The following is a 13,068-nucleotide window of genomic DNA, read 5'->3' on the forward strand; positions in this document are numbered from 1 at the left end:
GGCAGAGAGCACTAAATTGAAATGGCAGGAGTCTTAAATCCTTAAAGCTTGTCCTCTAGCAAGGCCACACTTCAGATTCTCCCCAAACAGCCACCAAGTGGAGATATAGTATTCAATTTATGAGGGATATCTCGTGCTAAGGAGTGTGTATTGAAACCTGTTTTCAGGATGATAGCGTGGAGATTTAATGGAGAAAGCAAATGGTCAAGAAAAGTAAAATTTGGGCTGGAGAGATGATGCAGAGGTTAAGAGCACTGGCTGTTTTTCCAAAGGTCTTGAGCTTAATTCCCAGCACCCCTGTGGTGGCTCATAACTCTCTATACTTGTAGTTCCATGGGACCTTATAACCTCTTTTGGCTGCAAGTGTACATGCGGACAACACACAGATCCACATAAGTAAGTAATTCTTAAAAAAGAAGACAAAAGAAAAGTAAAATTCATTAGACTTTTTCAGAGGTTCCATAGCTGCAAATACATTAGTTTCTACCTTGGGCTGTGAATAAGGGAAGCTCTAACACCACCGTGTTCAGAGCAGGAGTGTGGTAAATTACAGTATAAGAAAGACAGACTCTGAGTCATTCAGCAGATTTACTTGCTTCTAAAGTTGTGGAGAGCTTATATATGAGCTAATCATCCTTTTTGGGGTTTGGGAGCTTGTTTGAGACTGTGTAGCCTTGGTTATCCTGGACTTGCTTTGTAGACCAGGCTAGCCTTGAATTTACAGAGATCCGCCTGTCTCTGCCTCCCAGAGTGCTGGGATTATAGGTGTGTGCCACCATTCTTGGCTAGGCAATCATTTTTTAAAGGCCAGTTAATAAATGGTATTAGTAGATTTCCTTGATGATTTCTCCTGAAAATATTATTTCTGATGCCTACAAGAATAACTACTAGCTACAAAACTCTATTATAGAAATGTGCTGGCCAGTTTTATGTCAATTTGACACAAGCTAGAGTCATTTTAGAAGAAGAAAGCTTAACTGGGAAAATAACCCCACCAAATTGGCCTGTGAGCAAGCCTGCAGTAGATTGTTTAATTGAGTATTGGTTTTTGGATGGCCCAGGTCAATGTAGGTGGTGTAGGTGGGGCCACCTCTGGATTGGTAGTCCTGGTTGCTGTAACAAAGCAGGGTGAAAAAGCTATGAGGTGAACAAGCAGCACTCATCCATGGCCTTTGCAAGGTTCCTGCCTCTATGATCCTGCCTTGAATTCCTGTCCTGACTTCCCTCCGTGATGGACCTTTGTCTGAAAGTGTAAACTTTTTCCTTCCCAAATTGCTTCTGGTCAGTGTTTTATGACAGCGGTAGAAACCCTAACTAAGATGTGATAATAGTGTTGTTCTTTTGCCAGTGAAGTGTCTTGATGATCTTAACTGCAGTTGAGAATATTCATAAACATAGCTCCAAATTAGCAGGTGGGATCCTATTATGAATCTTAGAATAATGATAATGGTGATAATAGCATGTACCATGTGCTTATTTATTCATTCATTTGTTGTGTTACTTGGCTTCCATCACTGTAACAAAATGCTTGAGAGAGGTCAATTTATATAAGAGAGCATTTTGACTCACTGGGTTTTCAAGTTTCTGTTGCTGGTTGGGTGGTTCCATTGCTTTTGAGACTGTGGTGAGGCAGCCTATCATGTATGTTGTAGGTGGAGGAGAGGAGCAAGTTGCTCTTCTCATGGTGGCCAAGAAGCAGAGCAGAGGAGAGGCCTAGGTCTAGTATTTTCTGTCAAGGAACCTAACTTCTTCCTACTTTCATGAAGTATTCAAGATGGAGGAGTGAATAATGGCGTCGAATGCTACTCATGCGCCAAACATGAAAAGAATTGTGGGCTAAAATTGTGGGTGGCTTGTTGCCTTTAGATTGTTTGTAACTTGGCAAGCGTAGTTTAAATGGTGTGTGAGCTGTGAGTGTGTTTACAATGTTGAAGACTGGGTAGGAAGTGAGGAGTTGGAGACTGGATGTTGATAACTTAGTTCCATTAAGACTCAATATCTGACTAAATATTCTTTAGCTATCCATGAGTTCATTGAAAGTTTAAAGCAAGGGTTTTTTTTGTGTTTTTTTTTTTTTGTTTTGTTTTTTTAATGTCACAAGCTAAGGTTTATAGTCCGTGTTCACTAAGAAACAGGTCATCTATCCTCTATTATTTTTGTGGTTTTGTATAGCTAATTATCTATTTTCTCTTCATAGCTTGTCTTACCACGGTGCCCACCGAGACCTGTGACTTTATCTCTGGACCTAGAGTGAATGTTAACTTTTGTTCATAAATCTGTACCAAACTTGTTCTACCTAGTGCAGTTTATGTGCCAGTGACATGAGAAGGTTCTCAGGCTCTTTATGCAGCTTTTGCTGTTCTACAAAGTCCCTGGGACCATGCTTCACCCGGGCAACCCATTCATCAGCTGTGCAAAACAGTGGGCTGCCTCCAGGAAGCTCATTTGCTTGCCACAGGCCTTTTCTGCGTGCATGACTCCTGGCAATTTTGTGGGAACAGTTATACTTTAACATACATTTTACACAAGTTTATTTAGAAAATAGAAGCAACCTCCTTGCTACATTTTGGGAAATCAGCATAATTATAATACAAAAATGTGACAGACATTATAAAAAGGAAGCTAGATACTATTATCCATTATAAAAATGAAGATACAAGCAGATAGATGGTGCAAACCTATAATCTTGGTACTTCCGGAGATTGGGGCAGCAGGAGGCCAGTCTGGCCTGTACAGAAAAATTCTCATCTAAAATAATACACATTTCTAAGCAAATTAATTAAATAATAGAGAAGAGCTTTATTAATTGGATAAAAGTTTTTTATGAAAAACTTCTAGCTGGCTTAATATTTAGTGGCAACATAGTTGATTGCTTTCCCCCTGAGAGTAGATGAGAGACAAGGCAAGAAAGATCTCTGCACTTTTACTCATTTTATAGCAATTATGGAAAGTGGAAAGATGCAACATTCTCAGTCTTGGTAGAAGACAAATTTGCTTATACAGTAACATTCTAAACAATTTACTAAGTAGTTATGATAATGAATTCTTCCTCTTCTTCCCCCCTTCTCCTCCTCTTTGTCTTCTTTTTGTTTTGTGTTTTATTTTCAAGACAAGGTTTCTCTGTGTAGCCCTGGCTGTCCTGGACTCACTTTGTAGACCAGGCTGGCCTCCAACTCACAGAGGTTTGCCCGCCTCTGCCTCCCCAAGTGCTGGGATTACAGGTGTGCACCACCATGCCCGGGCCTGGCTGCATTTTTGTTGTTTTAACTCCTCTTTTGTTGTTTCAACTTTTTGTTGTTTTAACTTCTCTTTTCTTTTCCCAACTTTTTTTGTTTAGCCTGGCCCGGAACATTCTATGTAGTCCATACCAGATCCTAACCTGCATTCCTCCTGCCTCAATTTCCTGAGGGTTGGGATTACAAGTGTGTACCTCTCACTCTGCCTGGCTATAATCACCAGTGGATTGAATTGAGAGACATGGAGGAGATTAGTACAGCACACCTTTAGTGGAAGCGGGGATATCCTGCAAGAGAAAAGTATATTAAAATTCTGGTATAAAGACTGGATTAATCATAGTAGATTCATAATACAATGGCAAAACATGTGGCAAAGGACTTTTATCTGCCACATAAGAAAAGGCGACAATTTTTAAAATACTCTACATATGTACTGATGGCTAATTAGTACATGAAAAGAGATGCTTTGTACAACCAGTCATCAGGAAAATGTAAGTTAAAGCCATCATCAGATACCAGTATATATCTATTAGGGTAGCTAAACTGTACAAGACTACATAATGTATTGGCATGAATATAAAATAGTCAACATTTAACATTCTTACATTAATAATGTAAGTACAGCAGATTTTAGCTAGGTTATGGAGCAGTCAAAGCTCATACATTAATAAGAATATTATATGGTACAGTCACTTTAAAAATACTTATAGTCTCATATAAAAAAACCTCGCATATATAACCAACTAATTCCATATTCTTACATATTTTCCCAAGACAAAACATAATTTACGAAAAGGCTTGTTAAACAGTCCCAAACTGGAAAGAACTCAAATGTGTATAAGCAAGAGAAAACAGTATAATTTGTTACTATTTTATGCAGCAACATAGATGAATTTTAAATACACTGTGCTAAGTGTAAAAATAAAACCCTACATACAAAGCTTCCTATACTGAGAAGCTGAGGTATGAGGATGATGAGTTCAAGGCATTGGGTTTACATAGTAAGGCCTTAGAGGGAGAAGAGGTATTTCCTAGGTCCATTCATATAAAATGTTCAAGCAGGCAGAAAAAGTATAGATAGTAAAAATAGTCTTTTCTTTGAGCAGAAGAATGTTGGGGGCTTTAGTTACCAAGAACTTTCTGGTTTGATAGACTTGTTCTGCATTTGAGTAGAAATTTCAGTTATCTGAGTGTGTGCACTTATCAAAGTTACTGATTGACATACTTAGTTTTTGTTCAATTCAGTATTTGCATATTGGTAAGACAGAATTTAACTTTGCTAATAAAATACTTGCTGATGGATATAGAATTCTACAATCTGCTGCAAGCTGCATTAAAAACATGATTAGATGGTTAACTATGTAATAATAAAATAAATATAGACAAACATTAGCTATGCCATCTGGGTTATACACATAAGTATTGTATATAATACAAGGATACACACACCTTAAACTTTTCTATATTTTCATTCTAGGTGGTTTGTTTTGTTTGAATTTTTTAAAAATATATGTTGGAAGGCAAATGCTATTGGTGGTATAATGAAATATAGCTTTTGTTAATTATAACTTATAAAAAGATACTATAATTGTAGCATATATATGCTAACCTGAAATTGACAAGATTTATATAATATTTATGTAGCAAGTAAGAAGAGGATTTTATTAAAGCAGTGAATGTTGAGCTGGAGTGATGGCAGACCCCACTTTCACAAATAATCAAAAAACAAATGTTTTACATATGGAGAAAAATATAAATAGCAATTTAATGTGTTCTTTGTAAATACAAGAATTCTCTCAAAGTCATCTCTAGATTGCACACGATGTCAGTCCAAGCATATATCTACAATGTGATTTGAAAATTTCTATGGAAGAGCTAATCCTTACGAGGAGCTCCTATAATGAAGAGGTAGGATGGATGTTGCCTTACAAGTATAAAAATGTATTGTCAGATTATAGCAGTTGAACCATGTGGTGCAGCAGCGGCTGACAGATCCCTGCGTACATGGCGGGTGTGATGCTGCATGTCACTTCAAAATTGCAACATTTGGGGGTAACTGATTTCCTTATAGAAATAAATATGATGTTTCTATCTTCCATAGAACAAAATGTTTTTCAGGATATTAACATACTTTCAGTGTATACGTTCATGTCTTAGATGGATTGATTTCTTACATAAAAAGGATTATAATATGAAGAAAAGTCTGATATATTTAAATAGACAAAATCAAAACCCTCCATGGCAACAATTTGATGAGTGAAAAGATTGAGAAAATGTTTTCAGTGATTATACTTAGCAATAATTATTTAATATTTTATTAATAATAAAATAACAGTTTTTTGTAATTATGTTATATCTTAGTTTTTTAATTGATAAGTTATAATTGTACATCTTTAAAGAATACTAAACGTGCCTGTGGTGGTGATACACTTTAATCCCAGTATTCGGGAGTTTGAGGCCAGTCTGGTCAACAGAGTGAGCTGCAACACAGCAGGAGTTAGATAGTAAGACCCTGTCTAGAAACCAAACAGAACAAAACCCTCTCATTTCTACATTATACACCAATCACTCTAGAATATTAGGGCATCTGTGTGTCAATATGTATTGTTTCTTTGTAATGAGAAAATTAAAAATCTTAAAGAGGTGGCTTAGTGTTTAAGAACACTTGTTGCTCTTTCAGAGTTTGGTTCCCAGTACCCACGTCAGGTGCCTCACAACTGCCTGTAACTCTAGCTCCATAGGATCTGATGATGCCATCTTTCTTCTGAGACATCTGGGTGCGAGTGTGTACATGTGTGCACGTGTGTGCGCGCCAACACCCCACCCCCCTACACATGTAAAATAAATATTAAAAACCTATAACTATATTGAATTATATAGCACAGTATCATTGGCTGTATACTCGTTTATATGTATTCACTAGTACTCTTTCTGTAGAGCAGAACAAAATATAACTTTTCCTATAACTGTAACTACTCTGTACCTCAGCCTCTTCTCCCCTCTCACCTCTGATAACCACTGTTTTTCTCTCTACGTGATGAACTTTGCATTTTTAGGTTTTGCATGTGTAAAATCACTATGTTTCTGTGTCTGGCTTCTTTTAGTTAGCATGATCTGGAGGTCCATTCATCTTGTCACAAATGATAGGATTTTATCTTTTCATAGCTCAATAGTGTTCCATTGTATGGTGCGTGTCTGTGTGTTCACGTGTGTGTGAGATTGCATTTTCGTTATTTTCTATCGATAGATATGGTGTGCACCTTGGCTGTTGTTTGGGTTTTAGGAATTAAAATCATGTAGTCAGGCTTGTGCTTTTATAAGCTGAAGCCATTCTCGTCAGACAGCAGATACCATTGGACATACTGATTTTGTATCCTTTGGATACTATATACCCAGAAATGGGATTGTTGGACCATGTGGTAGTTCTTTTAATTAATTTTTTAGAGGGAGCATTATCGTGTTTTCCACTGGCTGTTCTAATTTATATTCATCTGAACAATATGTAAGAGTTTACCTCTCTCCACATCCTTACTAGCAACTGGGGTATTGTCTTTTTTTGTAATACTATTGTACAATTTCTAAATTTCTTGTGCACTTGTTGGCCATTTAGAAGTCTTCTGTTTCAGTTTTATACTGCCGTGGTATTGTGTAATGTAATAACGTTATTTGAGATAACAACTCCAGGTTAGGGTGAGTCATACCTGGGAAGCCAAAGGGGCAGGAATTAATCCACATCTGGAGTCGAGAACAGGGAGAAGTAAAAGCATTCATGTTTATTATTTAGCTCACTTCCTTGACTGTTTTACAGTCTAGGACTCATACTCAGGGAATAATGTAGGACCATGGAGAACTGGTTCTTCCCATATTAATGTAAACAAGAAAATCCCTCACATACATATTGGTATATTTATAGATGAGACTAACTACATGCATAATAGTCAGACACGTAAAAATAACAAATGAGGTATAGTTCTAGTTACTTCTGATGACTCAGGTCTGTAATCTAGCTATTCTGGAGACTGAGGCAGAGTATTGCAAGTCTGAAGCCTGCACAGGACACAGATGGGTTCAAGGCTAGCACCGAAGACTTAATGATACCAGGGGCCCTGCCGTGAAATAAAGAGTAAAGTGTGACCTGGAGACACAGCGTGGTGGCATAGCACAGACAAGACTCTAGGTTCAGCTCCTGCAGGAGCGGTCGTTAGGAAGGAATTCTCTCTAACAGTTGGATTTTTTTTTTTTTTTTTTAACTTTTTGGGTTTTTTTGAGACACAGTTTCTCTGTATAGCCTTAGCTGTCATGGAACTCAGTCTGTAGGCCAGATTAGCCTCGAAGTCACAGAGATCTGCTTGCCTCTCTCTGCCTCCCTGAGTGCTGGAGTTAAAAGTGTGTGCCGCTACTGCCCTGCATTTAAACATTTTTATGTGATATATTTTTGTCATATTTTTTCCCGTTCCCCAGTTTCTTCCTTTCCTTCCTACCCAACCAACTTTATATTCTCATGCTGTCTCTCAAAAACAAAAAACAAACTGGAAAATCAAAACAAACAGAAACCAACAAGACAAACAAGCAGAAAACCCTGACAAAACATAAAGCGCACACACACACACAAAACATAGTCTGTTTTGTGTTTGCCAACTACTCCTGGGCATGGAGTCTGCCCCGTGACACTCCATTGGAGAAAATTGAGTTTTAGAGAGGATTTCTTAAAAGGGCACTGGTATGAACTGGGACTTTAAACACTGAAAGCAGATCACGGGGTTCTTACCGTAATGGTGTATATAAAACTTTAACTAGAACTATTCTTAGTAGTTAACATAGGACTCTTAATAGTTAATATAGGTGTCTTTTCATGTATTATGGACACACAGTTATTACATATGGTTTCATAGGTGGATGAGGATGTGCATCAACATGGAGGCCAGAGAGTATTGCTTTTCAGGACTGTCTGCCTTGTTTTTTGAGATAGGTTCTCCCCTTGAGATCTGAGGTTGTCCTATTAGAGAAGCTGCTGACCAGCAAGCTGAGATTATTAAGCATCTAGCTTTTTATGTTGGCTCTAGGGAACTAACTTAAGTTCTCATGCTTTCATTCCGAGTACTTTACTGAACTATCTCCCTAGTCTCTGTAATCATCTTCTGCTTTGTATTTTCTGTATTATAATTGCTTGCCTATATTTTGCCCTTTTTATTTGTTTTTTTATTTGTTTGTTTGTTTGTTTGAGACAGAATTTCTCTTTGTAGCCCTCCCTCCCAAGTGCTGGGATTAAAAGTGTGTGCCACCACTGCCTGGAAAATGAAATATTTTAAAATATAGCTCACCCCTCTTATTTATTTTATATCATTGCTGCTAATTATATGAATCCTTTGTAGTTTGTTATCAATTAAAGACTGGCACAAAGACTTACTAAAGACTTTGGGAATGTAGTTACATCTAATGGAAAAAAAATTATTGGAATTATCTGTGAGATCTTCCTTTCAGAAGGGAAGAGTAGAGAGGGTTACCCTGACTGTTTCATTAACATTTATTCAGTTTTTATAGTTTTCATGTTTTTTGTTCAAACATTTTGCAAAAGATTTTTGAAAGCAGTTACTATGAAAATTACAACAAAGAAATGACAATTGACAATAACTAAGACATAAACTTAATAATCATTGCATTTTTAATAATGCAATGCATATGAGATGAGTAATTAAAAATGAAGAAAGTTGGGGTGTTTTATCTAATGCAGATTTTAAAAATTATTTAATGAGTACTTTTAAAGCAACAATTTAAGTCTTAGCAATTCTTATGTATTTTGTTTTTCAGAAGGAATTGAGTCTTCCAAGGAGAGGCAGCTTGTAAGTAGATGTTCCTTACCATTATGGTTTTGTCTGTAATGATCTCCTGACTGGGAACTGCATTAAGAAACTGTTGTTAATATCTGTTGTATAAATCTCATTCAAGAGTCTTGTTTTCTGTGTGCTGGAAAGATGGCTTAGTGGTTTAAAACAGAGGACCCATGTTCAATTTCCAGTATACACATGGTGGCTCACAGCCACCTGTAACGCTACTTCCAAGGGGTCGGATACCCTTCTCTGACTTCCATGGACAGCAGGCACACGCAGGCACATGCATGTTATGCAGGCATATGTATAGGCAAAACATTCATATCTATTAAAAAAAAATCTTTTCCGCTATGTTTCTCATTAGGTCAGAGACTTCTTTAGTAACCTCTTTGCCTCAAGTTCCTTTCTCTGACCCAAATTTTGCCTAGTAGTAGAAGTACTATCATTTACATACTCATCACAATTATATTCTTTTGTGGATTTACTTTTAGTAGATTTATTAAGCTAAGAATGTTGGGGTACTAAATCTGAAATTTTTTTGTGTCTGTATTATACAATATGGCTACTGTAAAGAGAACGATTCTTCTTACAAGTTGGTGCAAGGGTAGCCACTTTAGAGAGTAGACTGAAACAGGTCACTCTCCTCTTTATTTCATTCTGGATTCAGAGTTAGTGGAGATTGGAAAGTACCTTATGTCCTTGGATTTTAATTTTAAGAAGTTTTAAGGGCTGGAGAGATGGCTCCGAGCTTAAGAGCACTGGCTGTTCTTTAAAAGATTCTGAGTTCAATTCCCAGCAATCACATGATGGCTCACAACCATCTGTGGTGAGATCTGGTGCCCTCTTCTGGGCAGAATACTGTATAAATAATAAATAAACCTTCAAAAAAAGAAAGAAAGAAATTAATGTCTTGTTTGGCTACCCTTTTTTCAAAGAATTCTTGGGGATTCGTTGTTGATTTGGCTAATTAGAATCTTTGAATGTTTGTTAAAACCATAATCTGGTATTGGAGAAGTGACTCAGTGGTAGGAGAGTGCATGCTTAGCTTGGACGGGGCTCATGCATGAGGTTTCATCTCTTGCAGTGTAGAGGAAGAAATGGTAGGATGTGGATTTACTGAACTAGAATTTCCATGTTAAAGCCTATCAATTGTTATTTGATACACTTTTACCAAACTAACTCTCATTTCAGTATCTACTATGGTTGACTAAGGATCAAAATTTGAAAAACATGAGGCGGAGGATATGTCTCAGTGGACAGTGCTTGCTGCACAAAGCATGGGGACCTGAGTCAAATCTCCCAAACCCACCTAAACCTGAGCTTATTACCAGTGTCATTGTGGGGAGATGGGAGGCGAAGGCAAGAGAATTCCTAGAAAAATAAGGACTGGCTAGCTGAGCATTTATAGTGGTGAACCATGATGAGATTCTGTCAAAACATTGGAGGTTGTTCACTGACCTCCACATGTGTTGGGATATAAAAATGTTCACACACAAACATGTATGCACATCCACATCCATGAAAACACATACACATATATGTACACATACACACAATTTTGGGAACTATTAAAGAAATAGAACTGTGATAAAACAATGACTTAGAAACTTTCTTTATGAAAACATGAGCTATTGTATATGAAGTGGGTACAGTGTCATTGTTTATTAAGTATACTACAAAGATTTATTTAGTATATGTGTGGATGGATATGCTTATGTCACTTCATATATGCAGATCAGAAGACAATTGGCAGTAGCCCATTCTCTTCATCATGTGGGTTCTGAGGCTTGAACTCAGGTTGTCAGGGTTGATGGAAAATGCCTTTACCTATCAGTCATTTGCTATCTTTTAAATTTCTATTAAAAATATATATACATATATTATATACCTTTTCTCCCCACTTTTCGAATGAATTGGTTTAATTTAAGGTGATACAGAAGTGATGAACTACTATACATGCTCAGCTAGTTAGTCCTTATTTTTCTGGAGTACAACAAAGATGAAACAGTAGGCTCTGACAGGATTACATTTGGATTTGTTTTGAATTCACACCTGAGGTAGGAGTAGCTGAATGAGAACTGTAGACAATAGCCATTCTGTGATTTTTTTTTTTAAACAACAAGTTTATTAAAATATACAACACACTCCATGACAACACATCACTCCACCTGTAGGTGGAAAACCATGTTATGACAGAGAATCCAGATGTTTAAATAGGAATGGAAGAGTGTCACCATCACTAGGAACAACTTATTTTTTGCCAGATTTCTTAATTCCATTTGTGGCCTCGGGGTACTTTTGGAATGGCTTTGGCTTTTAGCTCCTCTGTTGAAAGATTATTCTTATTTAATAGTGATATATATTTAATAAGGCAGTGGTTACTCCCTAAACAGCTATATACCCAAATAACCCCACAGAGAGACTGGGATTTATTTAATTAGCCTAGAGCACAATGCTGCACGATAATTACTCCATCTTAAACCTCCAAGCTAGTATAGCTGCCCCCCATTCAGATTTTCCACTTTATACTTGCTTTTTAATCATATCCTAGGTCTGGTTCATTTCCCCTGATGTTTCGTGATCCTCTGCTCTTGGATCCATCCTGCACTTCCTCTCCTTTCTTCTCCCCTCACTGGACCAGGGTGTCTCACCCCATTCTCTGCACTGCTCAGCATTGACTGGTTGGCTTTTATTGGCAACACAGAGAACAAATAGTGGCACGTTTACACAAATTTGAGACAGGAGATGCTTAGAATAAACATCCAGATTGAAACCAGTTAGTGGGGTAGAGGAATCAGTGTTTGGATGAACAAGGGTAAACTGTATACATTCCGCAGGGACAGTCTGCCAAGACTCCTCTGACTTGTTCTGCTCCTCCTTTTGTCTCTACTTGAAAGCCTTGTCTTTTTAGTCCACCTTCTTGGGCTGTTTCAAGGGCTTCTCTTTGCCATCTGTGGTTGATATGAACATGCCAGGCCTGTCCCTGCTTGCCCTGCTGTCCCTCATCAGCTGGTTTCCCAGTCCCCAGTATGCTTCACACATATTTTTAAAAATGTGTTAAACAGGTAATTCTGTCACTATTATTTGGACATTTTGCTTTGTATTATTACTCTAGTGATTAAATTGTTCCCTGAGTTGTTTTTTTTTTTTTTTAAACTGTTTTTACAAAAGCTCATTAGAGGTTAATATAAAGGAACTTTTGCTATGAGTCACACTGGGATTCAGACTTGACTGTATCACAGGATAGACCTTGCAAACTTAGACACATCACTTCATTTTGTCTTAGTTCCCTAATCTTTGAAGATCATGACGCCTGCTTTTCCTTTCTATAAAAGCTATTAGGATTACTTAAATGTATGTAACATTGCTTATGCTTTTGTTCTAAAATGTATTCTTTTTAAAAAGACTTTATGTATGTGTTTTGCCTGCATGTATGTACATGGACCATGTTTATGAAGTGCCTAGGGAGGCCAGAAGAGGATGTCAGAGACTCCGGAAATTATAGGTGTGGGAGCTGGGAACTGAACCTGGGTCCTCTGGAAATCAGCCAGTGCTCTTAACCACTGACTATCTGTCTAGCCCCTCTGTTTCCCTTAATTTAGTTTTATAGTAGGTTTCATTTCTAGTGTCAGAAGTGTCCTGAATGTTCAAGGAGTCTTACCTGGGACTCAGTTGGAGTGATGTCCTAAGTGGATGTGCGTAATGGAGTTGGTGGCTTTTTCGCATTGTATTTACCATATATTTGTAATTGGTCATTTTCTACTATGTCTTCCACCCACCCACCCCTTCTTATTTGGAAGCTCTCTGAGATTTTCCATTTCTTAATATTGAACAAAACTGAGCTGGCAAGTTGGCTCATTGGGTAAAGGCACTTACCTCCAAGCTTGATGACTTGAACATGATCCCTAGGACTTGTATAGTGGAAGAATTAGCTCCCTAAAGCTGTCTTGTGATCTCCACAAGCATGATGCACTCACAGGCATTTATGCACTCACACAACAGAA

The 13,068-nt window shown here is 37.5% G+C and overlaps 1 protein-coding gene across 11 annotated transcripts in view; it reads left to right on the top strand.

The window, feature by feature from the left end:
* Mast2 (microtubule associated serine/threonine kinase 2) overlaps positions 1–13,068 on the top strand; it is a 157,752-nt gene that overhangs the window by 57,762 nt on the left and 86,922 nt on the right. For all 11 annotated transcript variants that reach the window (XM_060379797.1, XM_060379799.1, XM_060379788.1 and 8 more), the window contains one exon: positions 9,045–9,076. In XM_060379797.1, the coding sequence (XP_060235780.1) occupies positions 9,045–9,076 (32 nt within the window). The remainder of the gene's footprint in view (positions 1–9,044; positions 9,077–13,068) is intronic.

The sequence above is a fragment of the Meriones unguiculatus genome, chromosome 3 (assembly GCF_030254825.1).
Source record: "Meriones unguiculatus strain TT.TT164.6M chromosome 3, Bangor_MerUng_6.1, whole genome shotgun sequence".
In the NCBI taxonomy this organism is placed as follows: domain Eukaryota; kingdom Metazoa; phylum Chordata; class Mammalia; order Rodentia; family Muridae; genus Meriones; species Meriones unguiculatus.